This window comes from Osmerus mordax, chromosome 1 (genome assembly GCF_038355195.1).
Source record: "Osmerus mordax isolate fOsmMor3 chromosome 1, fOsmMor3.pri, whole genome shotgun sequence".
Lineage (NCBI taxonomy): Eukaryota > Metazoa > Chordata > Actinopteri > Osmeriformes > Osmeridae > Osmerus > Osmerus mordax.
Window position 1 is genome coordinate 11,370,480 of NC_090050.1, and position 24,215 is coordinate 11,394,694.

Below are 24,215 nucleotides of genomic sequence, written 5' to 3' on the forward strand. Positions count from 1 at the left end.
ACAAGAGTGTACCTTTTATATCTTAAATTATTTTATACGATTTGAGAAGGCTGGTTGATATCAGAAAGATAAATACAAATTTAACAATAATATACGACACAGAAAGTCACTTCCGTATCCGTAAACACAACAATTTCACAATAAAAGACTTAGCAGCATGAATTTACAACATTTACTTATCGTTGCATAATCAAGTGTTGTTTTCATTTAAAAAACGTACGAAACATTATAGTAAAGTATACTTATAATATGTACAATATGGTATACACTGACAGTGTGCGGTGATTTATAATAATGCGCAAAGCCTCAAAAACTCTACTTCAGCATTACTGTCTCAAACTTCTATTTTGAAAATAATTGAAGTATTTAAAATCTAATTGCTGTTGACTTGCACACACATTTTTCTCTGCACAAACGCAACTGCACTGCAGACCAGCATTGTACAAAATCTTAATTAATATTTCATATTTCACTACTTGTGTCCACTGATAATTAATGATAATTATCATTATTGCTATCATTTTTCACTGTGAATAAGAATAGGTTAGTGGAAAATAGCTTTAAGTGACTGAGTTTTGTTGGCATTCTTTGTTTGAGAAAATTGGTAAAATGCACACAAAAAAAACAAAAGTGCAATGTCAAATTCAATTGTTTTTTCATGCAATATGTATGGTTTCAATAATTAGAAAATAAGGTGTTTTTGTTACATCAGTGTACATACAGCCAATAAAGTAATAGTATATTTTGATGGGCTAATACAGTTCAAGTAGTGATGATTTTTCTCAAGCGCGCACGAAACCTGGAAGCGGAAGTTCGAGTTTCACGTGGCTGTTTCGTTGCTGCATTGGAACACGCACAATTCATTTTTTCTTCCTATTGAAGTTATTTGCGACAGCCACACAACCACAGCACTGAGCAAGTATAGAATTTCTTTGCACATATTCAAATTTATTAGTACCAGAATGATCAAGGAAAACCGATGGAATGCACCCCCTAATGCACCGGCGTGCATGGAGAAGCATCTGGACTCTGCGCAATATAGGGCAGGTAAGAAATGCAACAGTTAGCTAGTATTTGTATGTAGCCTTGCACGTGGTGTTAGTAGCGTGTACTAGTTAGCAAGCCCAGCCGACTATCTGGGTTTGTATCTCTTCACCAAGTTCTTCAAGACACTCGTGTTGATTAGCCATTTATGGAAATAAGTTTGTTATTGGTGGCGTGGCGATCTAAAGGAAAATTCTGTGTTGGATCATAGTTAGCATAGCACAAGTACATTCAATTAGTTAGACGGTAGGGAGCAAACATTTTTTGACCTCGGCTGTTGACGTGACGCGCTGCCAGAACTAACTCCGCCACTCAGGGTCAATTAGGCAAATGTTTTGTTCAAATGTCATTGTTTTCGGTATGATGAGAAAATGAAATAGCCATGCTTTGGACGTTGAGATTCAGCTTGTCAAACAAGACGTCACCAGCAGGGCGCGCACAGCTACTAACTTTTCCATCCGTTTGATCCAGTAAATTGTAGCGTTTAGTATCAATCGAGGATTAACTCGGGATCCGTTTCCTCTTTATCCCTAGACGGTACGCTGCTCCTCGGGGCCTCGAGCCTGACTGGCAGATGTTGGCTGGGGTCTATTTGGGTCTACAGTGACCCAAAACAGTCTCCAAATGAAGGTTTTTGCAAGGCTGGTGTCCAGACAGAGGCTGGGGTTACAGAGGCCAAGTGGGTTTCGGAGAAAGGCGTTCTTGTTGGATCTGACTCTGGTGAGCAGGCAAATGTTTTGCTTTTCTGATCTGATCCACTCCATTATAAAACCATAGAAAATGCCATCACTTGCAATCGATGGAGATTTTTCAGTGTGAACAATGTTGCGAATGCAGGTGCTGTGGAGCTTTGGGAGTTGACTGAGGATGAACGCTTGTTGGTAAACCGGTTCAGCAAACATGAGCATGACCACATTGTAACCAGCGTGAGCTCAACCACTGATGCAAGCCATGCCGTCAGTGGCAGCATGGACTGCAAGTTCGTACACGCCACCCCACCCATACAGATTCAATGTCATTACAACCCAGTATTATGTGCAGACGTGTTTTTTCGATAAACGTTTTCTCATGCCTCTCTGATTTCTCTCTATTGCAGGATCAAGGTCTGGGACCTCAGTCAGGAGGCGGTGGTCAGCACATACAGCGGTGAGGCAACACATATTCTAGTCCGAGTGTCCTTTGTGCCGTCCAGTTATTCATTGTGGCAGTCAGTTTGTGGCGATCACGTCTGTCAGCCACCTGTCTAGTATAAGCTGAAGTTGCTTTACCTTCACCCAGGCCACTCGATGCCAGTGTCCTGTGTGTCCTGCAGCCCAGCAGATGACTCCTTATTCCTCTCCTGTGGCGAGGTAAGAGCAGGTACTAGGCTGTGAACAGTGGCGTGCATCTGGATTGATGTGGCCTTGTATGGGTTGGTTGTTTTGTTATTTTCAGAGATTTTATTAAACACATGTAGATCCCTTATGTTCCAACTAGTATCATCGTCATGAGGGTTTTTCCCGGTTCTCATTGAAGTCTGCTTTCTGCTCCCCCAGGATGGGAGGCTGTTACTATGGGACCGTAGGAAACCTACCAAACCAGCCAGTAGATTAGGTAAACAAAAACAAATCCAGTGTGTTCCATCCATAATGTGTTAGCTTGAATAGTTCCTCTAGTTTTTTTTTTTAACTTGATTTGTTTGATCTGATCCCAGATATCGAATCCCCCAGCTGTTGCCCTACCTCGGTGGCCTGGCATCCTCACAACAGGAACACCATTGCCTATGGTAAGGACCAACTACGGAATGAACTACAATACCCATGGTGCCCCAGTGCCCAATTGTCAACCTTACCCTTGCTGTCCCATACTGTGTTATGCCCCAGGTGATGAGTTGGGAAGAGTGACAATGAGGGACTTTCAGGGAACGGAGCCGGGCCAGATGCTGAGTTCCCACAGTCGCAGAGTCTCTGGTTTAGCCTTCTCCTCACACAGGTACACACTGGCTCTGCTCTGCTCCACTCACACATATGAGTAAAACCTCAGACACAGGCTCACAGGGATCAAACGGTCAAATTGACCGTCTATGCCCTTTCGTGGCATGAACCGCAGATTAGTCTGAAATAACCGACCACACAACCTCTTCTTCCTCAGCGTCCCTATGCTGGCCTCCATCAGTGATGACTGCTTTTTGGCTGTGATGAACTCGGAGCTCAAAGAAATGTAAGTGTTATCAAAACGACGCCCTTACTTGGCTTATGACAGCCAGTGATCCCGTACAAATACCCCCGTCATTCACCACTATTCTGGGGTTGTTTTATCTTCTTCCTGTCGCAGCTTCAGGGACGGCTCCCACCAGGACTTTGTCCGCGGTGTGTGCTGGCTCCCTGGGGGCTCAGACTCCCTCACCACTGTGGGCTGGGACCACCAAGTCATCCACCACACCGTGGGACAGGCCGCACCAGACACCGGATCCTCCGCACCCCCACCTTAGGCCTACAGGGCTAGGTCTGAAAAGGAAATCGCTGGAAGAATTGAGATTTTGACCTTTTTCTGTTCCCGGTTAGGAGCTGTAGAGCTTTCCCAGTGTCCCTAGTTTTATATATCAATTTACCAATTTTGACAGAAAAGACAAATTGGTATAGAGCAGTGAATGGCACAATATGGAGAAGTGACTATGAATGAAAGGGGTTTGGCCACCATAACATGTATTTGAACACTGAAGCCTGCCGGGTCAAAACGTTTGGGTTCAGTCAAGGCCACTTTGGTGATGGAAGTCTGTGAGCCGTGTGAGTGAGATGCTGGCTCTCTAATAGGATTACATAGGTGGCTTAGACTTGTTGTCAACTGCAGATAAATTGGTACCATGGCTTATCCATGGATTCTGATACAATTATACAGTGGACTCAAAGAACCTGGTCTTATATTTTACATGGATTTGCCTTCTTCCCAAATGGTTGTGTTTGGACCGACTTACGATGTGTATATAACAAAAAGGATGTAAATATAATGCATAGTTCAGTCTTTACTGCAGTGCTTCTGTAGGACTGGGACTTCTCCTCGTCTGGCGTTTTGGTTTGGTGTTCTCAATGTTCAAATGCAGATACAGAACCATACATCACTGCAATGTACGTGTTTAACGACTGTTCCATGGTTTGTATGTACTGTAAATGCCTTGTGTTTCTGGGGAAATATCCCACAATTACTATACTTACATGCCATCTGTTTATCCATCCTCTAATAAAAGTAATGGCTGTATGATATTTGCATTGTGACATTAATTGTTGGTAACAACTTCCACTAGAATGTTTAATAATGATTATAAATCAAGATTATTTTCATTTTACAGATTAGTAGGTTTAAGAGTGAAGAGTCAGTATGACTCATCACTTGTCTAGGTCTGTACACATGGTGTTATAATAATTGTATTTATATAAAATTAGATTTTAAGTTTATCTAAATTGTAAATTAAATTGGAAGAGCACAATGTTTGTATATACAGCATACCACTAAAAGACTAGTCTAATAGCTATACAATCATACCATAACACCAGTCACTTGACTGGAGTATGATTTGCTGGACTTTGGTTCTTTTATCTAGGTGAAATATATATATATATATATATAGCATATTCACTGGCTAAAGTACAGAATCTGTAAAGTAACAGGTATGTGTATAAAACAACAATCCCCTGTGCTTATTTGCATAGAAGTAATTGTTCACTATCTAAATTCCTTTTGCTTCTGCTTCCAAATAACTGCAATAACACAACATTATGTAAACCTCTACACAGACACAAACGTGGTTATGAAAGGCTGAATACCTGACAGATTAATGACATCGCCTCTTTCAAGTCACTGGATCAAAGATTCAATGTGTTCACTGATGAATAAGCAGTGAACATTTTGATTAAAGGAATCCAAGTGTAATCCACCCACTTATGGGACATTGGGGTCTGTATTGCAAACTACTTGACACTGTCCACAGACTGCTCAGATTCTTTTGCAATGGCGCAATCCATTTTTGGGTGAAATAAAGTCAGATTCTTTAGTTTTTAATAGTCTTTTCTCCATTGCACTAAATAATTGTGACTGCACATAACATTTATTTTGTGTTGTCTAACGTTCAAAGACATCAGACATCAAGTCATGGTTTATCATAGGATATTCATGAAGAGTCTCCTTTGCCGACTAGCGTGATGGGTTGTGTGGTTCCAGGTCGCACGATGAATGTCATGCCGTGTGGCTGTTTGGAATGGGGCCCAGTGCTGCAATGAAATAAGAGAGGGGTGTTAACAAGATCAACAGCAAGTTGTGTTAAGATGAAATGTGCCTCATGACTGAAATCTAGACTAATTGCTTTATAAATCAATAGAGTTAAGAGTAATCCTTGAGGACTGAAGCTAAGTAAAGCTATTCAACAATGTAACAACAGCAGGTCAACCGCAATTATGTTTTGGCTTTTACCTGGTGGAAACTTTTGATGATGCATCTTGAGCTTTTTTGGCAACTTTAGTCTCCAGTTCATGCATGTCCAGGACTTTTGTTTGGACAGGCAGAGTAGAACTCTTTGGCTTTTGGCTGAACGTGGGCACAGGAGTCACTCTCGGGGCCACAGGTATCTTGGTGTCCTCTTCCGACAGAGGAGAGCCCCATTCGTCAGAAATGGCCTCAGTCTCCTTGATTGGCACGGTCATTTTCTGATCCATCTCCAGCATCTTCTTTTGCAGGATGCTCAGGAGGGTAGCTTGGCTGGATGTGAGAGAGCTCGCAGGAGGTTGAGTGGGGGGAGGCGTTGCCTTGATCTGGACTGAAGGCTTGGGTTTGACTGCCGAGGTAGTAGGAAGAGGGAGCTTTGGGGGGCTTGGAGGCTTGGGTTTGGCCGGGGGAGGAGGAGGAGGCAAATGGGCTTTGACAGGAGTAACAGGGGCGGTGGTGGTGGGGGGGAGGGAATTCATCAAAGGAGGGGCAGGCGCAGGCACACTGGGTGGAGATCCGACCACCTCGTCATCGAAGTTAGCAAATTCTGGTGGGGGAGGGAGTAAGGGCATACATTGCTCCTCGCCGTTCTCTTCATCGTGGACGCCGTCAGATGGTGAAGGACGGCGCTCAGCACTCTGCTTCTCCACATTCAGACTGCTGGAGGAGGAGGACCTTGAAGTGAGCAGGACTGGGTTGACAGGAAGCTTCTCCGCAGCCCTGGCCGGCTCGGGAGTCTGCATCCCAAGTGTGGGCGTACTAATATCCACAGACTGTGGCCTCTGTGGAGGTCTGTCCAGAGAGGTCGCAGAGGAGAAAGAGGTGGATCTGGGGACAACGGTGAAGGTGTTGGGATTGGACTCGCTGGGCTGAATACTGGCAGTGGGCTTTGGCTCACTCCCCTTAGCACTATTCTCTCGGGACAGAGAAGACTTGTGTTTATCTCGCTGCTTGGCCGCCATGAGAAGGGCCAGTGGGGAAGCTGCAGGACCCTCCTTCGCCGCTGTGGCCTCACTTCCCTTCAGCTGACGTAGTTTACGGTCCAGCAAGGGGCTGTAATTGTGGGCCTGACTTGGAGATTTATCCAGCCTGACCTGGTTTGCCACTGGGGCAACAGAAGGAACAGGAGATTCCCTCGGAAGCTTGAGTGAACCTTCCTGAGCTGGTTTGTCGACTTCCTGCTGTGCTGCAATTGTCGTCTCTGTTTTTATCTCTGTGTTGGTCTGAAGCTGGGTTTGTGGAGTAGGAAGGGTAGCATGTAAGTTATCTTTAAGGTCTTGAAGGCCTTTTTCTAGATGGTTGCCACAGCTGTTTCTACGGGCCGGCTTGGCTGGTGGAACAACAGATGGGGTGTTGTCATTGACTTGGACAGGCCCAGCCACAGAGTCAGCTGTCTCCGAGTCCTCCAGGAGTAGGATCTGCTTAGGCCTCTTCTCACGGTTCACCTTGTCACCAAGGATGGAGGTCTTGGGGATGCTGTAGAGCTTGGCTGTGTTCTGGGGATTGAAGCTGGAGGGTGTGGAGGTCTGAACTGGGGGGGTCAGGGCAGGGGTCTGGGGGGGTACATCCAGGCTGGGAATGGAAGACAGCCTTGTGGGCTTTAGAGGGGGGTTCTTATGAGTCCTTTGAAGAGGTGGTGGAGGGGTGAATTTTGGACATTCTGTCATATCGGGGATAAAAGGTGAAGGAGGAGTGGAAATTGGCAAAGAGGAAGTAGAAGCATTAGAGGACGTAGAAGGGGGCTTGGGAGGAGCCATTGGTGGAGGTTTGAGGAAGCTAAGGTCCTCCTCCTCCTCAGAGGGGGCTAATGAGGGGGGTTTGGGAGGGGGCATGGAGGGAGGCTGAAGGGATGCTAGGTCTGCAGAGTCCAGGTTCCCCAGGAAGTTTGGTGGTGGGGGGATGAACGACGGAGGAGGTGGCGGTGCCATGGAAGGTGGAGGAGGTATGAAGATTTCTCCCTCCACCAAGTCAGGTACAGATAGAGCTGATCCATTGGACAACCGGTCTCCGTTGACTACAAAGAATAAGAGGCAAACAAATAACCCGAATCAGAGAATGCACAGCATAATCACTGATATAGTCATTGTCTGCATATCAAAACAATGACTTTACTTTCAGTCATGGTTGGCCTGATTTCAAAAGAAACTCATAAAACAATCGATTCCCTCCTGTTCTGCAAACATGCTTGCCAGCAAGTATCGCTGTGTTATTGTGAAATGTTGTCAAACATTTACTTGTTCTGTATTTTAATCCCTTTACGGAAACTCCTATTGTTGTATGTGCTAATCTGTTATTACCGGTAATCAGATGTCTGTCTGAGACTAACAAAAAACGTTGGGAGGTAGGAATTTGAATTAGCTTAGCTTTTGTACACAAGAGCACAAGATATATCACAGAATTTGAGTTTGAAAGGAGAGTGACCCTCACCTGCACCATTGATCTTTGGTCCACCGAATGGGGGGAGGTCAGGAACTTTGGGTGTTGGGACAGCAAACCCTTGCACAACCTCCGAGGAGGGCTGTGGGAAAAGATCATAAAAACACCCTGAATTTTCACATTTAACCCTGATCTCAGCTTAGGTTAGCCGCTGACATTGTCATCTGCAAGGCTAGGCTTGAGGCTTACAGTTTGGAGTGAACCAACCTGTTCTCCAAACTATTTTGTGGGCTTGTGCTGTGCCTCAAAAACATTTAGCACTTTTGTAGTTAATGACACTGTCTCCACCCAATGACCTTGAAATTACACTTATTTCCAGCAGGCTTTGTTTCTCATAGGCTGAATGGTGTTCATTTCCAGAGGGACAAAAGCAAACATGAGATTGAAAAACTTGGGACCCACTCAGAGATGAAAATCTAAGCCCAACAGCATATAAGCATATATTTTGCTTTTAGAACCTATTTGAGTTGAAAGCTTGTTACTGTGGCCACTCCTATAATGTGTCATTCACATACAAGAAGGGTAGGGCACAGCAGGTAACACACCTTAGTAAGAGGGCTTGCCTGCCTTGCAGCAAAAGGGCCATGCCTTCAGATAGTCTCCTGCCCGTGTGACTGACTGTTCTCAACACCTCCTAAACATCGCTAAAAATAAACAACGATTCTGTTTACACAACACAGGGCTGGCAGAATGAATATCGGCACATGCCCTTCAAGAGATAAGGTTGGGAAACAAAGCCAGCACCAAGACTATCCTCATATCTGCCTTCTCAACAGTTAATTACACTCCCATTAAGTAAAATAAAGTTTACACTTCTATCACCAAATATTTCCTGTGTCAGACAAGGTTAAAGTCAACAAGTACCTGTTCAGTTTACATTGAAAGTCACAAGGTACTTTCCCAGAATTTCAAGGAGCACACTTGGAATTCTGTGATCACTGTCAAGAAACAAGTACATATTGTAAAAAACAACAATGAAAATGTGTGGAAAGCAAATGGGACTGACATTGGAGCCTTAATTACAGGTGTAGGAATGCACATTTAATTTCAGTGCCATGGGTGGGGCATTACATACGGCTTTGCACCCCATTCAATCTCTATCTATGTCTTCACTTTCCATGACTCACTTTAAGTTCCATCCCAAATGATAGTCAGACTGTTCCAACCCCTCATGCCTGGGTGCGTCTCATTCAACACATTCCAGAAAAAAAGTCACAATAACGCTCCCTATTCTTAGGTGTTCAGATTCTCAGGAACAATTAGAACATCTTCGAGTTGATCTTCTTTAGTAGTTGGAGGAACATTTAGATACAGACGCTACAGGTGAGCTGCTTATAAGGAAGATTCTAGATGTCACAAGGTCAGTCAGGGTGTCTCTCAGTTTCAATGTACCCAACACGTGAACTACAGTGTGACAGTTGTTGATGAAGTTGAGGAAAGGTTATTTCAATTGAATGAATGAACTTGAACAGTAAAAACATTGAAATGAGACAATGTATTGACTGCATGCCCATATTGACATGGAAGAATGTTCATAGTCAGCACAAGTTTCTGATTAGATCATTTTGCTTTCAGACTGACAGGTGACAGATGGGCCTGAAATGGTCTCACAGAGATGATTACAGAAATGCCCCCTTGTGAGGTCATTCAGATTATCTTGCAGTAAACTACAAAAAGCTGATAAGTAAATGTTTACTTTACGACAAATTTACGATTGGAAACTTGTTGTTTCCAATATTTAATTGACCACTGTAGAGATGCAAACTGCAAGGGCTGTATTAATGCATGAAACAGCACAAAAGGCAACTTGAGAAAATGCCAGTCAGGGCATATAAACCAAATTATTATCTTTATGTTCACTTTACATTGAACAGTTGTGTGTGCACATGCAAATGTGTCTTACCGCAAAGTGCTTCACGGTAGGCCTGGACCTGACCTTGGCAGTCCCCGACTCTGGAATGGCTGATGAATCTAACACCAGCTCCACATTATCTGAGAAAAACAAAGACACGCAGCACTTTATTAGTTCGCGGTCTGGGCGTTCCACCAGCATAGGCCTCCACCACTACAGATGGACCGACGAGAAACATGCTACCAGACAACAAGACAATGTTTACATTGAAACATGTTCCATTAAAATTGTGAGAATATTTTCTCTGTAATTAGATTCACAGTCTAGTGACAGTGTAAAGCTGAGCGATTGTTGGTTCACAGAGGTGAACTTACAACTACTGTATGTGTTGCCAGTTGCCAATCCCTAAATTAAAATGTGATGTACCGTGCGCTTTGTCGAGGACATTTCTTTGGTTGTAGAACAAAGGAACATTTGCACTTGAATAACAAATTCTCATCTGTGCTTAGTACTTCTGTTTCACCCTTCTATTGAAGTTGAGTCTCAGGAACACCAGCTCTGTGGCTGGTGTTCACTTCATCCATGAAACATATGTGTTACAGCATTCAACAACCAAATAGGATAGTAATCCAACGATCTGATGAGTGCCAACCAGGTTAAATGACCAATTGAACTGCCTGTCAGAGAGTATTTCCCCATGATCATATCATAGACATGTCATTCTTTACCCCATTTGATTAGAAATATTACACTGAAGTACAATAGAAAGAGAGCTAAAGATCATCATAACTATATGGCCTGTCTTTCTGTTTTGTAGCCATCATACCAGCCTCAAAACACATACTGGATGGATTTAGTGGGAAATGTGGAACAGGCCTGGACTGAACTGGTGAAACTTGCTCTGCACTCAGCACAGTTGATCATTGCTATGTTTATGTGAGTATGGCTATCATATAATGTATGCATTAATGTTATGCACATTGGGATGTGTTTTCGTTCGTGCACCTGACTTATTTCCATAAACCAACGCCTTCGAATCCTATTTGCACAGCAATTTCCCTGTAGTCTGTGGTTCTCAAAAGCATTGACCAAACTTGAAAGTGAAGTTTATGCAATATAGCATGTTTTTAATTTGATCTGACCCGCTTTTGAGACACCAAGCATACAGACCTAAAATCTAAATAAAAGAACCCAAAGGATGCTATGAAATGCAAATTATGGAATCTCCAAATAATAACACTGTCATTATGGTATTATGGCGCAACATCACACCTAGCCATAGCAAAAAACAGGTATGATAAATAAACACCATATCTATTATAATGTTAAGGTACTGGCGATTCTAGGATCAAACCTTTAGGGGGGCTCAGCCCCCAATGAGAACGTAACTTGTGTTCTTAATCTGCGCCATGAAATTAACTACTTCTTCTCCTTTGGTTGGATATTAAACTTGTTTAAAGCCCTTTGAACCTGTAATTGTTTGTCATCTGCCACTAACAGACACGTTTGCAAACTCTTACGTAAGAGTACTAAAACGTATTTAAGATAATAATAATTAAAATATAAATAATTTTATTATTATTATTTTTAGGGGCGCTGAGATGAAATTTAGGTGTGCTTGAGCACCCCTAAAAATAGTCTAAAATCACCACTGGTACTGCCACATATTCGTCCTAATTCCTTGGCAAAAGTTGCACCTAAAAGTAGTAAACCAGAGGTACAGTTAACAGGATTACCATAGTTGGATTACAAACTCTTGCTATGGAAATACTAACAATAATCGATCAACAATCATCTTCAAGTGCAAAGGTCGGTCGCGAGAGAAATTGGAAGTTTGGAAAACGAAAAACAGTGTTATAGTTCTTCTCAATGTGCCTGAATGCCATACTTACCAATATCCTGATTAACTTGAATTTTAGAGTCGAAGAGTGATGTTTTTTTTCGCCCTAAGAAATTCAGTGATCCCTTTTTCATGATTTTTTCCTACGGTGTTATATTCCAGAAGATTAGTCGAGTTAACACATGGTGAGTATCGTTAGACTTGAGCCAAGCCTCAGAGGAGTTTCAATCTTGTAGAACCATTCGGTTTGCTTTACAACAGTGGTATAGCTCAATGTACTACAGATTTGATACTGAATTGGTGTAAACTTCGAGGGAGATAGAAAATGGCACCTGTCTCCGCCTACTGCCCCGTTCTCCTTGCCTTCCCCTTTGTACGTTGACAGGTGAGGCAGAAAGAACGCAGAAATCACTCCCAGAACCGGCCTGCCAATAAGCACACACGCCTTCTACCATGACTAAAACATTCCAATAACATTCACACGCATCTAAGCAACGAACTGTCTCGCTTCCTTCCTCTTGGTGTATATCCAAGTATTTGTGAAAGTTTAATTGTGTTTGGCCCAGCTTACACCTGTTTTAGGCAGGCTTTCTTTTGGACTGCCTAAGAACAGCAACAGCATCTGGATGGTGGTAAAGTCTTTACCAACTGACCTTAATGTTAATAAATAATCCCCAAACCTAAACATGGCTTCATGGGATCAGTAACTTTTTGAGAAAGTTTAAATGGTTGTGAATTACCTAAGTGTTCATGATTGAGTTTGGTTTCTTCTATAGGACTAAGGTGTCATTGATAAGCATTATTTGATCATTTTAAAGTTACATTTACATTACATTTAGTCATTTAGCAGACGCTCTTATCCAGAGCGACTTACAGTAAGTACAGGGAGGAGGATTCTCCCCGAGGCAAGTAGGGTGAAGTGTCTTGCCCATGGACACAGCGTCAGTTGGCATGACCGGGAATCGAACTGGCAACCTTCGGATTACTAGCCCGATTCCCTCACTGCTCAGCCACCTGACTCCCTAGTTCTGAATCTAAGTATCCCTGATGAGATTATGATCAAAATGAGATCCTGATCAAGTGCCTGGAGTAACCTCATAACCAACCTCCTCCCCTCATCACTCCACTGGAGTTAATCCCTAGGCTTTGGTTTAATTATTATCTGCATCAATCATATTACCAAAAAAGGTAACATGACTCAAGTAAGCAGGTTAATGCAAAGATAAGATGAGAGGCTGTACTAAAGAGGATTATGAATGCTCTCACTTTGTGGGTTGACTACACATACGTACCAACACATAACCCATACACAATGCCAGATAGGTCAAAGCAGTGTCTGTAAATTCTGGAACAGCTACCATGGTACTCTAAGTCACTCATTGATTAAAACGTATTGAAATGTTTACATGTGAACAGGTTTAACGCCATTTCAAATGTGTGCCACAAACAAACACACGTTCATTGTCCTGAGCCTCTCTCTCTCTCCCTGGAGGTACAGTGTATTTTAGCCTGCTGCATATCTCCATGGTTGAGTTGGAGACTCTAACTTGACTCGTCCATCCTGTTTTATGTCCTCAGTACGAAGGCATCATGTCGACTGTCGATATGTTGAGAATGTGCAGGCAGGCATGTACCAAGGAAGTCAAGAAACATGACGAGCTGCAAAAGCAGGTATCAAAAATGGAATCAAACGTACCTCAGCACATACTTTGTTAGAGCACATTCCAAGTGATTGATGGCTGGTGATGATATCAGTTTCTTTGCGTTGTGCGTTTTTGAGTGAATAAAATGTTTTATATAGTTGAACCTGTTTGACTGAAACTATAGAAATGTCATACGTCAAATAACTGTTTGTAATGTAAATAACTTCTCTGTTTAGGTTTGATGTTGTGAACCGTGACAAAGTGTGTTTGTGTAGTTTATTGAACACTATAGATATCGTTGTCATATTTTGCCAACATCTGTGTTAGTTCTGTGGGGCTTCTCCTTTATTGCTACATTTCTGATACAAATCATACCCATTTTGATCACTGTATTCACGTAAAAAATCTTGGACAAAATTTTGCATTCTTATCTAAATGAAAAGCAAGCTCAGAATCTTAATAGAAGGGAATCCACAGAAATATACAGCCACAATTTATTATTATTAAGTATTTTTGGTGTTGGTGATGATCTCTGCAATGACACGCAGTTATGATGCAATTACAGATTTCATTATATCCCTGCATTGTGACATCATAGCACCAACATCTGTAAAGGAAAGCTGAGACAGTGCTTGTGAAAGCTCACTATAAAGGAGCACCACCAGGAGGCAGACTGAGGGAAAAGGAAGTTGAGGCCAGGCACCCGATCATCGCCGTCTCTGCTCAAGTCCAGTCACCCAGCAGCCTGGAAGCCAACCTCCCACTGCTATGGAGCTCACACCAGATCAAGCAGCCCTAAGACGCTCTCAGGTAACAGTTCTGTAGTGTACTTAAAGTGAATCTGGGGTAAGCTGCCGGGGGCTGAGTAGGAAGCTTACGGCTGAGTGAGAGGGGCTTGCTCAAGGGAGATTTGTGGGGGAGGCAGACAGCATGAGTTGATGAACCACAACTTACAACAAAACTATGGCAGTGATTTGGACTTGTGGCAACAGTTGTCTGGCAACATTTAGGCATGCTGAAAACACAAAAACGACATCTGCTACCAGCTTCACGATGTTGATGTTGTTGCTATTTTGAAGCCTCAGAATACCCTTAGCCTACATGCATATTAGGTCATATAGTAAGTAGTGCAGAACGTTTTTTTATTAAAGTTTGGCATCGGGTCCCTCCAGGTCAGGAGTAACCCACTGAAGACCCTGGTTCCAGTCAACGCCAGCAGGAACAGAGTGGTGGATAGAAACATTGACCTCCTGGTGTTCTCCTGGAAGCAGCACCAGCGTGGAAGGATCCTTCTGCCCCCCATAACGCACCCCATGCCACCCACCAACTCCCCCTTCTCGGCTGAGCCACTGCCTGCGTTGAACATGGGTTCCAACTCCCTGATTCCCTTCTACACAGTGGTGAAGCCCACCTGTGGCTTCCGTTTCTCCTGGGAGGCTGACCACAAGCACTGCCATATTGGCATCCCCTCCAGCAATCCAGTCATGTGGAGGAGCTAGGGCACAGAGATTGCTGTTATAATCTATGTCATTGTTTCCCAATAAACAACATCTTTGGTCCACAAGACAACTCTTGAAGTAAAGAAATGTACTTAAAAAAAAATTAAGTAGCCATAACAATGGTAATGTTTTTTAAACACAAACAAACTTAACATATGCTTACTTATGTTAGTTAAGGTTGCGGTGTGAAATACATGTCAGATTCGTTTTCAAGACCCCTTCAGCTCTGATGTTAAAGATCAAGTGCATGATGTAATTGTGATGTGTTTCACGTCACAAGGCAGTGTGTGAAGACTACGTGATCATCTGTTCGTCATCAGTGGGGGAGACAGTACAGTTCAGTGGTTAGAGCTTTCGACTGCAGATCAAGAGATCACAGATTTAATTCCTCTCTCTAGATTGCCTTGGATAAAAGCCTCTGCTAAATGAAGAAAATACAATCAAAATAATACAACAATTTATAACTAAAATAGACCTACTCATACTTCTGAAATTACATGGAATACCATATATTTATGGTACCTACACGCTGTGCCGCCACTGTAAGCCTTCTTTAACAGATTGCATGGAGGGTCCCTATAATAACTCCCATGAACGGCTCGCAGGCCTAAATGGATTACCAAACGTCACAGGCGCATCGTGTCGTCTGATTGGCCTACTTTATTGGCCCCTGCTCTGAGGATTCATCTGTTAGGAAGCCACTTAGTCTGTTGTTATGATTGTTTTCCATGGATATGTTAGCACGGTGAAGCTCTGCAGTGTGGCACTGTTGTGTCAACATCAACGTTTTTGTAATTGTATTCCTTTGATTTATTAGTTTGCATTCTGGACGCCAGAAAGTTGGAAGATGGGGAATAACGTTTCTGTGGAGGAAATCAGCGCCTGCGAGAGTCATCAGTGGTACAGGAAATTTATGACTGAGTGTCCATCTGGTCAACTCACCTATTACGAATTCAAACAGTTCTTTGGTTTGAAAAACTTATCACCACGTTCAGATGCGTATGTTAAGACCATGTTTGCAACATTTGACATGAATAACGTGAGTACCCTTTCGATATATTTAAAAATGTCATAGGTCTACGTTTAAAAAGCAATGCATACATACATTCTAGGTGACACCACTGTCCAATTATAAATCGATATATTTATTATTATGATCAGGTACCTGTATACTTCGTTTGTTCTATTTCCTATTTTTGGTTTAATTTGTATAATTTTCTTCCCCGGGGTTCAACCGAGGCTAAACGACTTTAAAGTTGTGAGCCTACGCACGACGTCACTATAAGTGAGACGTGCAGATGCCTCGTTGACGTGGGTGATCCTTTCGCGTTTACTGTCATCATGGGCATTGTAATCGGATGTTCTGAAAACCAAAAACTCAGATTAGTTAGGTAAGGAATCTGTTTTACAATAAATGCAAGGGCCAGCTCTATACCAAAGAAAAGGACACACACTCAACATTGCTTCAGTGTACTTGCATCATAATATCTTTTTTTAAAGTTACACATTTTTGGTGTACATTTAAAACTTCAAACCAAATAGGTCCAAGAAGTGTAGTAATCAGATCCAACATACATACCTTGTCAGCAATTATAAGTGTATTTATAAATCTGTACATGGTGGTTGTATTCAAACAGTAAACCATTTTAGACACTGATGATATAATCCATTTGGATTTTCCTATTCTATTGTATTAAGTAAAATGGTTTCACTTACAGGTGTAAATACAAGTAGTGCAATTTACCAAGTGAAGAACTCTTCACCAGCAAATATGACTAAAAACTGAGCAGCCTCAAATTGCGACGTAGATGTCGTGTGCATATGGGGTCAGATGGCTGGCTGGTTAGGGAATCGGGTTATTTAACAGGAGGTTGTCGGTTCGATTCCTGGCCGTGTCAAATGACGTTGTGTCCTTGGGCAAGGCACTTCACCCTACTTGCCTTGGGGGGAATGTCCCTGTACGTCCCTATAAGTCGCTCCGGATAAGAGCGTCTGCTAAATGACTAAATGTAAATGCATAATTTACAGCCATTCATTCAATGCATAGTGTCACACCAACAATATCTGTGCTACTTAAATCCATCTCCTGTTGGGTATCCTGAGGCGGGCTCAGGGAGGAATGATCCTCCCACATTTAGACCTGAGACTCTGTACCAAACCAACTCTGGAGGAAGTCAGACATAAGGACTGTGGCTTAATTGAGCCAAACAGAGCTAAATGGAGACGATAAGAGGAGCCTGACAGTAGCTTAAGACGTAAATATTGACATGGAGCTCATTGAGCCCCAATGCTATTTAAGCCCTGGATTGTCTTACAAGTGGCAAACAAAACCAAGTACCTCTGGTCATTTAGGTGGGCCAAGTCACCTTTAAAGCAATGAAACCCTTTGAAGTAATGTTCTCCACCTAACGATAAGGGAGCCTCCAACACACCTGTAGAGTCTCCAACATTAGGCCAGGTTAAAAGGTTTCCAGAAGGATCCATCCACTAGTGGACCAGACCTATCATGACCCTGCCAAGCTTCAGGGCCAGCCAGGCCATCATCACAGCCTCCCGGTAGAGGCAGCAGTGTCCAAGTATAGATGCTGTTATGATTGCGACCTGTAAACGTTATCCTGCCACTGTTGCATTTCCACGTTAACACAGTATTGTTGTTCTGCAGGATGGCTACATTGACTTCATGGAGTACATAGCGGCGCTCAGCCTTGTGATGAAGGGAGGGGTGCAACAGAAGCTGCGCTGGTACTTCAAACTGTACGACGTGAACGGGAGCGGCTGCATTGACCGAGATGAGCTGCTCATTATCATCAAGGTGATACATGATTTACCCACTCCTGTGCATTAGCTCCTTAGAGGCCGACAGATTAGATTAGATAAGAATTCCAACGTACTTGTTACAAATGGCTGATACATGTGGTTGTATGAAATCATAGGTCCTGTCCAAAATTCAATACTTTAGGTCTCTTGGCCCTAGACCCTAGTGTAGATCTGTAGGCATTTATTGTCTCCAAGACATGAGGCCTTGTTGAAGACCTGACAGTAGGGGAAAATTAGGTCCTGGAATGCAACATTTTGGAATGATATGACACCTACAGGCTGCAAGGGGTAACTGCATTTTCAGGCTTGGGTTCCATAATCCCTGCGTTAGTTGTTGGTGTGAAGTGAGGTGTACTGAAAATAATATTAAAGAATGTGCACCAAACAATAGATGTACTAGTTAATTCTTCATGTGCAGCAGCAAACGCTGATTACGTTATTTTCCAGCAAAGGTCTAACATTTATTACTTTTACATTTTAAACCAGTCCGTTCGGGCCATCCACGGAGATCAAGAGCAAGACTTGTCAGCTGAGGACTTCACCAACATGGTGTTTGACAAGATCGACATTAATGGAGATGGTGAGATTTCACATATTTTTTTATTGGTGTCACTTTCATAGTTGTCAGTACAGTCTATCAATAACCATGTGTGTGTGTGTGTGTGTGTGTGTGTGTGTGTGGGTGCGTGCATGTGTGCGTGCATGTGTGCGTGTGTGTGTGACAGGCCAGCTATCCATGGAAGAGTTCATGGAAGGAATACAGGGTGATGAGGTACTGCTGAGGACACTGACAGACAGCTTGGACCTTACACAGATTGTCCAGAAAATCCGTGGAGAACTTACATCTTAACAGTTGTTAATCCTTTTAAATACAACTAGAACAACTGTGCCAAATAAGCAAGAGTCCACACCATGTAAATACAGGGACACTGAAGTGTGGTAACCAGGTGCAGCTGCATCCCCAGAGGCAGAACCAGGTTGGTGAAATACAAAGTGACTTGGAATGGGATTTTCACTCTGTAGGATATGTAAGTTCAAATATTTTCCAATATTATCATGATAGCTTAGAATTAATCGCTGGCACTAGTCCCTGCAGTCAGTTTGGATGCTTTAAAGCATATATCCATGTATATTTTAAGTGCACTTAATTTTTTCATTTTAAATGTTCTTCTGAAATATAGATCTGGGTATTTTGATTTATAATATGTTTGATGAATTACAATGATTTCAATGATACATCTTTATACTGTGTACTGCAACATCATTACTTAGCATTGGGGCACTTGTGAAGAAGAAACATTTTAATACTACAGGATATTTTTTTATCAGGCTTTTACCCATGAAGACTCTTAGTTGTTTTAAGACTGGCATTAGATCTAGAGTTGGAAAAATGAAATGTACCAATGTAAAATAACTAGATGTTAACATTTTCAATGTTTGGCAAAAGGTAATATGTACAGTATTTCATAAACAGTACAGTACCCCTGAAATAAAATTACAAATCAAACCATGACACATTTTTTCTCATCATTTGAGTGGATATAAACTGGACAAACAGAAAAACGTTCACACACACACACACACACACACACACACACACACACACACACACACACACACACACACACACACACACACACACACACACACACACACACACACACACACACACACACTAATACAAACTAATCTTAGATCTTAACTGAAACTGAGGAACTCTACGTTGCCAACGGAAGATTTGTGTCTGTCAACAGTCATGACAAATGTGTGACCACGTCGCAAGTGGCACGGTGTTGCAATATTAATGTTCTCTTCTCGGTAATGTAAAGAACAACAACTGTAAAAGAGTAATTTTATAAATACAATACGTAAAAGGGAATTTTGTGTCCATCAGATATCCTATGAATGTAAGGACTATCCTATGAACGTAAGGCTTCAATAAAATATTAAATTATTTATTAAAAAAATTAAATTATATTAAAACAAAACGGAACACATACATATATTAAAGAAAATACGGAAATGTGTGTGAAAGGTGCGCCAGACTGAAACGTATGACGTCACGGTGTTACCTGAGTTTCGGTGAGGGAAAGGGGAGGACTATTTTACCATAGACTAACTCTAGCTGCATTGTATCACAGCTGAATATCTGCTGTTATTAATCGCAGACGAATTGATCAGCAGTTATGTGATTAACATTACCATTTGAGAAATATTTGGCTTTTTTAGATTAAAGTTCCACCAACTCCAGTTCCGATAAAAGGTGCGCACTTCCTGGTCAACTTCGTCTGCAGGTAGGTTTCGATATAGTTTCACGTTTGTTTTTAGTCTTTTAGAATTTCGGTGTATGTTAGCTTGGTGAAACATTTATCTTAACATGAAAATGAGTTAACACGACGCGTTTTTACTGGTCAAGTTTTACCGAATGTCATCCAGTTTTTTTCCACTTTCCTCATAACGCGATTTACCCCCCCCTACGTTATATTACACATAGGGGCTATTGTTGCGTTGGATGGGAAACTTTTTTACCTATTGAAGTTGTTCACGAATACTGATATAGATGTGCTGTTCATTCGACAGCTCCAGGTGCCTATTATTCGGAAAATACTACAGGTACAAGTATTGGAAGTGAAAAAAACCTACCGGCCATGCCCCGTCTTCTGACATAGAGTTAAAAACCTATTCCATGTGTTGACTACTCCTCAAAGTTGCATCTGTCTTGAAGCTAGAGTACTTCCTTCAATCTTGAAGCAGGCAACGTCTGACAAACCCACCTATGTGACCATAAAGTCCTGATATGTTTATTGTTAAATGGTCCTTTATGTCTCTGTTAAATTGCACTGTGCACAGTGTGACATTTATTCAAATATCTCCTCTCCAGGCACTAAGGATGTCGGTGACCCCACGGCGAGTCCGTCTCAAGCCCTGGCTGGTGGCCCAGGTTGACACAGGCCTTTATCCAGGCCTGGTGTGGATTGACAGGGAGGCAAAGCGCTTCCAGATCCCTTGGAGACATGCAACACGACACACACCCCAGCATGACGAAGAGAACACCATCTTTAAAGTGAGTCAGGTCAATGCACGACACAAAACATATTGCACTACAAACTTGTTCAAAGAAAATATGCAAATTTGTGGGTCTGCTGGTGTCAGGTGCAGGACTATTCATCTGACTGTAGTGTTTAACTGTCTCAGGCCTGGGCAGTGGAGACCGGAAAGTTCCAGGAGGGTCAGGATGAGCCGGACCCTGCAAAGTGGAAAGCCCAGCTCCGCTGTGCCCTCAACAAGAGCCGAGAGTTTAACCTCATATACGATGGCACCAAGGAGATCCCCATGAACCCTCTGAAGATCTACGATGTCTGCGACATTCCACAGCCCCTAAGTAACCCAGGTAACCCCAAAACACCTGTAAACTTGAAGAAACCACTCACTGGAAATGGTCAACCAACCATTTATATTTTTCAACGTTTAACCATTGAACTATGGTTTTTAATGTAGAAAGGGGGAGGGGGGAGGGGTTGGTTGGAAAGTTACTCGGTCAAAATCCCATTGTCTGTAATGTAAAGGGGAATGTGACTTGGTGCTGCTCTCCTCAGTTCTTCCTCCTTTTTTCTCAGGATCCACTGAACCTGGCCCTTGGACGCCGTATGATGAAGAGGGAGGGGAGGATGATGTTCCAGATACTCCTGACTCCCTGCCTCCATACCCACCCGGTTAGCCATGTCACTTCCTCAACTATGCACAACTGTTTTTGTAGGTGTATTTCGGACACTGGGCTTACACCCACCCAAGCCCCTCAGATATCCAGAGCTCCTGGGCTTCAGGTTATTAGCCTGTCCTGTCAAATGTAGCCTACACCCCAAAACGGCTCCTGGCATCCTGGGTAATCATGCTTCTACGTCTGTGCTTTTCCAGGTGCCAGCCCCGCTTCCCTCCCTGTCATGTGGTCCCCTGCCAGTGCGGGCTCCCCCATGCAGCCCCCCAGCTGCCCCCCTCCTGCTCCCGAGGCCTGGGTCAAAGAAGAACCTGGGAAGGTGTGGCCCAAGGAGGAGCCCGTGGACATGGAGATGAACCCCACCCCCATGGAGGTGCCCCCCATGGCCCCCGCCCCTCTGGACATGCAGCCCCTTCCCATGCCTGACCCCATGTTCGCATCCCCAGAGATGTGGATCAGCTCGCTCCCCAGTGAGTACATCACTCAGAATCAAGCTCGCTGAATCACTTCCTACAACAGACCCACACTAGGAATCAGCAGATGGACTTTTAGGAATTGGTTCAGAAAGGGTTGTTTCAGGTCCTTGTATAAATCTCACGCTCTTCCACCTCCCTCCTAGTGACAGACCTGGAGGTGCAGTTCCAGTATCGGGGTAAGGACGTGTGCCCCGCCATAACAGTCAGCAACCCTCATGGCTGCAGGCTGTTCTATGGGGACCTGGGCCCCATGGTCAACCAGGAGGAGCTGTTCGGCCCGGTGAGCCTGGAGCAGCTGCGCTTCCCCACCACCGAGCACATCCCCAACGACAAGCAGCGAGTGTTCACCAACCGCCTGCTGGACGTCATGGACCGGGGGCTCATCCTGGAGGTCAACGGCCACGACATCTACGCCATGCGCCTGTGCCAGTGCAAGGTGTACTGGTCGGGCCCCTGCGCCCCCAACCCTACGGCCCCCAACCTGATAGAGCGCCAGAGGAAGGTCAAGCTCTTCTGCCTGGAGTCTTTCCTCAGCGGTGGGTGTGGTGACCCCCCCCCCCCCCCCCCCCCCCTCCATATAACTGGCAGGTTCTAAACATGGACAGTGTGTGTTGTCTATGCAGGAGTGTAGGGCTGTGTGATGAAGTGTCTGCTTGGGTTGCAGGTTTAATAGCCCATCAGAGGGGCCAGACCCCCAGCCCACCAGGGTTTGACATCAACCTGTGCTTCGGAGAGGAGTGGCCGGACGGCAAGCCCAGAGAGAGGAAGCTCATCATGGTTCAAGTAAGCGACTGCTTTTGTAACGGGATAGGGCTGTGGACTGAGGGTGTAACAGGGCTTAAGGCGTTAAGATTTAGGATTGAGGTTAGACTGCTAGGACCTGTAAATAGCAAATGAGCTTGAAATGTAATTAAATGTCTGTCATCGCCATTGCTGACATGTTAACAAACTCATATTTAGTCCAATGATTACTTTAATTGGCTTTCCCATAAAAATAAAATAAAAAAAACATTGAGTGTGGGTCTGTGCTGTAACATTTGTTGCTCCACCCCCCTCCAGATCATCCCTGTGGTGGCCCGCATGATCAACGAGATGTTCAATGGTGACTGCATGCGCTCCTTTGACAGCGGCAGCGTCCGTCTGCAGATCTCCATCCCAGACATCAAGGACAACATTGTGACCCACCTGAAGCAGCTGTACTGCCTGCTGCAGACCCACCAGGGCCAGGACGGCTGGTCAGGCGCCATGCCCCCTGGGGCCGCCCTCCACCTGCCCCTGCCCCTGCATGCCCAGTGAAACGCCGGGCCAGGCCAGGCTAGCCCTGGCCAAACTGGGCCATGCCAGGTCAAGCTAGGCCAACTCGGTCTCCTCTGGGGGGAAAAAACATTCTTATTAATGACCAATGGTTACTGTGGGACCCTATGATGCACCAGTAGACCAGGAAAGTACTTATGTGTTTATTATTAAACTTTAAAATATGTAGAAGTATGCACTCTGGGAAAGAGAGAGAGAGAATCTCCCAACTAGCCTCAGTGTCTAACAAAATGTACCTTAAGCAGCTTAAGCAAGACTAGAAAACATAAGCCATTGTATTCTCCGTGAAATGATTAGGAAGCGAACCAGTGCCCAGCAACCACACAGGTTCAAAGTCCTGCGTTGTACCATGCTAGATTCAACCTAGTTAATAAGTTCCAGACATGGCCCGGACCCCTAGGCATGCATAGCTGGCAGTTGCTACTGGACTGTTATGTATGGTGTCTGGGTTGGGTTGTCATTTTAACACTGAGTGGATTGATGAGCCCCATTGGTGTCTCATGAGCTCTGATACTAGGAATGGGATTTTGTTTCATTCACAGGAAATTCTTTACTGATTATTTTACAGATGAAGTATAAACGTGAACTTATAATTGAGCTGTATGTATTGACTGGTCTTGCTATACCTACAATAGGATGATGATAACTTATTGTAGGTACATGGGTAATATTTTGCGACATACAGATATAGGTTTTATGTGAACTATTGATATAGTGTAATGGATTTGGATCCTAAATTGGTCAAGTAAATATATATTTTTTTCTTCCACCATTCCATTTTGTTTGCCTCGTGTTTATACATCTTTATATTGTGTGCATTACTTTGAGACTTAACCTCATTTCCAGTTTCTTAGTCTAACCTAAACCAGTTGGACATATATCTTGTTCAAGGAGTGCCACTGCATACTGGGGGTAACCAAGTGTCTCATGGCTATAGAGGGTTACTATTATCCTGTGAATGTCATCAGATTTTATCAAATAAAAACTTGCAAAAACAGTCAGGTTCTGTATTCTTCTGTAAACATGGTCAAACTTAGACTTGATTCTAAGGATTCTATCTGACATGGCTAAAATGTCTAGTTTGAATGTCTCTACCTAAGAATGCTGCTGCAGACTCCTGGCTC

At 43.5% G+C, this 24,215-nt stretch overlaps 4 protein-coding genes across 5 annotated transcripts; 3 read left to right on the plus strand and 1 right to left on the minus strand.

The window, feature by feature from the left end:
- Positions 1–393: 393 nt before the first annotated feature.
- Positions 394–4,283, plus strand: wdr77 (WD repeat domain 77). Its single transcript, XM_067238324.1, has 10 exons — positions 394–1,047; positions 1,579–1,764; positions 1,882–2,023; positions 2,141–2,190; positions 2,323–2,393; positions 2,580–2,637; positions 2,738–2,809; positions 2,907–3,015; positions 3,175–3,243; positions 3,358–4,283. The coding sequence occupies exons 1-10, from the start codon at positions 963–965 to the stop codon at positions 3,512–3,514; spliced, it is 999 nt and encodes a 332-aa protein (XP_067094425.1). The 5' UTR covers positions 394–962; the 3' UTR covers positions 3,515–4,283.
- Positions 4,284–4,301: 18 nt separating this feature from the next.
- On the minus strand, positions 4,302–11,954 carry LOC136944512 (uncharacterized protein C6orf132). Its single transcript, XM_067238313.1, has 5 exons — positions 11,680–11,954; positions 9,839–9,927; positions 7,927–8,017; positions 5,488–7,513; positions 4,302–5,288 (listed from the first exon to the last, which is right to left on the minus strand). Exons 1-5 carry the CDS (start codon positions 11,759–11,761, stop codon positions 5,189–5,191), a joined length of 2,388 nt encoding a protein of 795 aa, XP_067094414.1. The 5' UTR covers positions 11,762–11,954; the 3' UTR covers positions 4,302–5,188.
- Positions 11,955–15,616: 3,662 nt separating this feature from the next.
- guca1ab.2 (guanylate cyclase activator 1Ab.2) lies at positions 15,617–18,491 on the plus strand. Its single transcript, XM_067236921.1, has 4 exons — positions 15,617–15,808; positions 17,432–17,581; positions 18,073–18,166; positions 18,312–18,491. Exons 1-4 carry the CDS (start codon positions 15,617–15,619, stop codon positions 18,434–18,436), a joined length of 561 nt encoding a protein of 186 aa, XP_067093022.1. The 3' UTR covers positions 18,437–18,491.
- A 1,174-nt stretch (positions 18,492–19,665) lies between these two features.
- Positions 19,666–24,088, plus strand: irf6 (interferon regulatory factor 6). Of its 2 annotated transcripts, XM_067238946.1 has the most exons (9): positions 19,666–19,880; positions 20,167–20,199; positions 20,468–20,650; positions 20,782–20,977; positions 21,204–21,299; positions 21,502–21,771; positions 21,921–22,313; positions 22,442–22,560; positions 22,837–24,088. In XM_067238946.1, the coding sequence occupies exons 3-9, from the start codon at positions 20,477–20,479 to the stop codon at positions 23,071–23,073; spliced, it is 1,485 nt and encodes a 494-aa protein (XP_067095047.1). In that variant the 5' UTR covers positions 19,666–19,880; positions 20,167–20,199; positions 20,468–20,476; the 3' UTR covers positions 23,074–24,088. The 2 variants fall into 2 exon arrangements, with proteins under 2 accessions (XP_067095047.1, XP_067095037.1); XM_067238936.1 differs by lacking the exon at positions 20,167–20,199.
- The last annotated feature ends 127 nt before the right edge of the window (positions 24,089–24,215 follow it).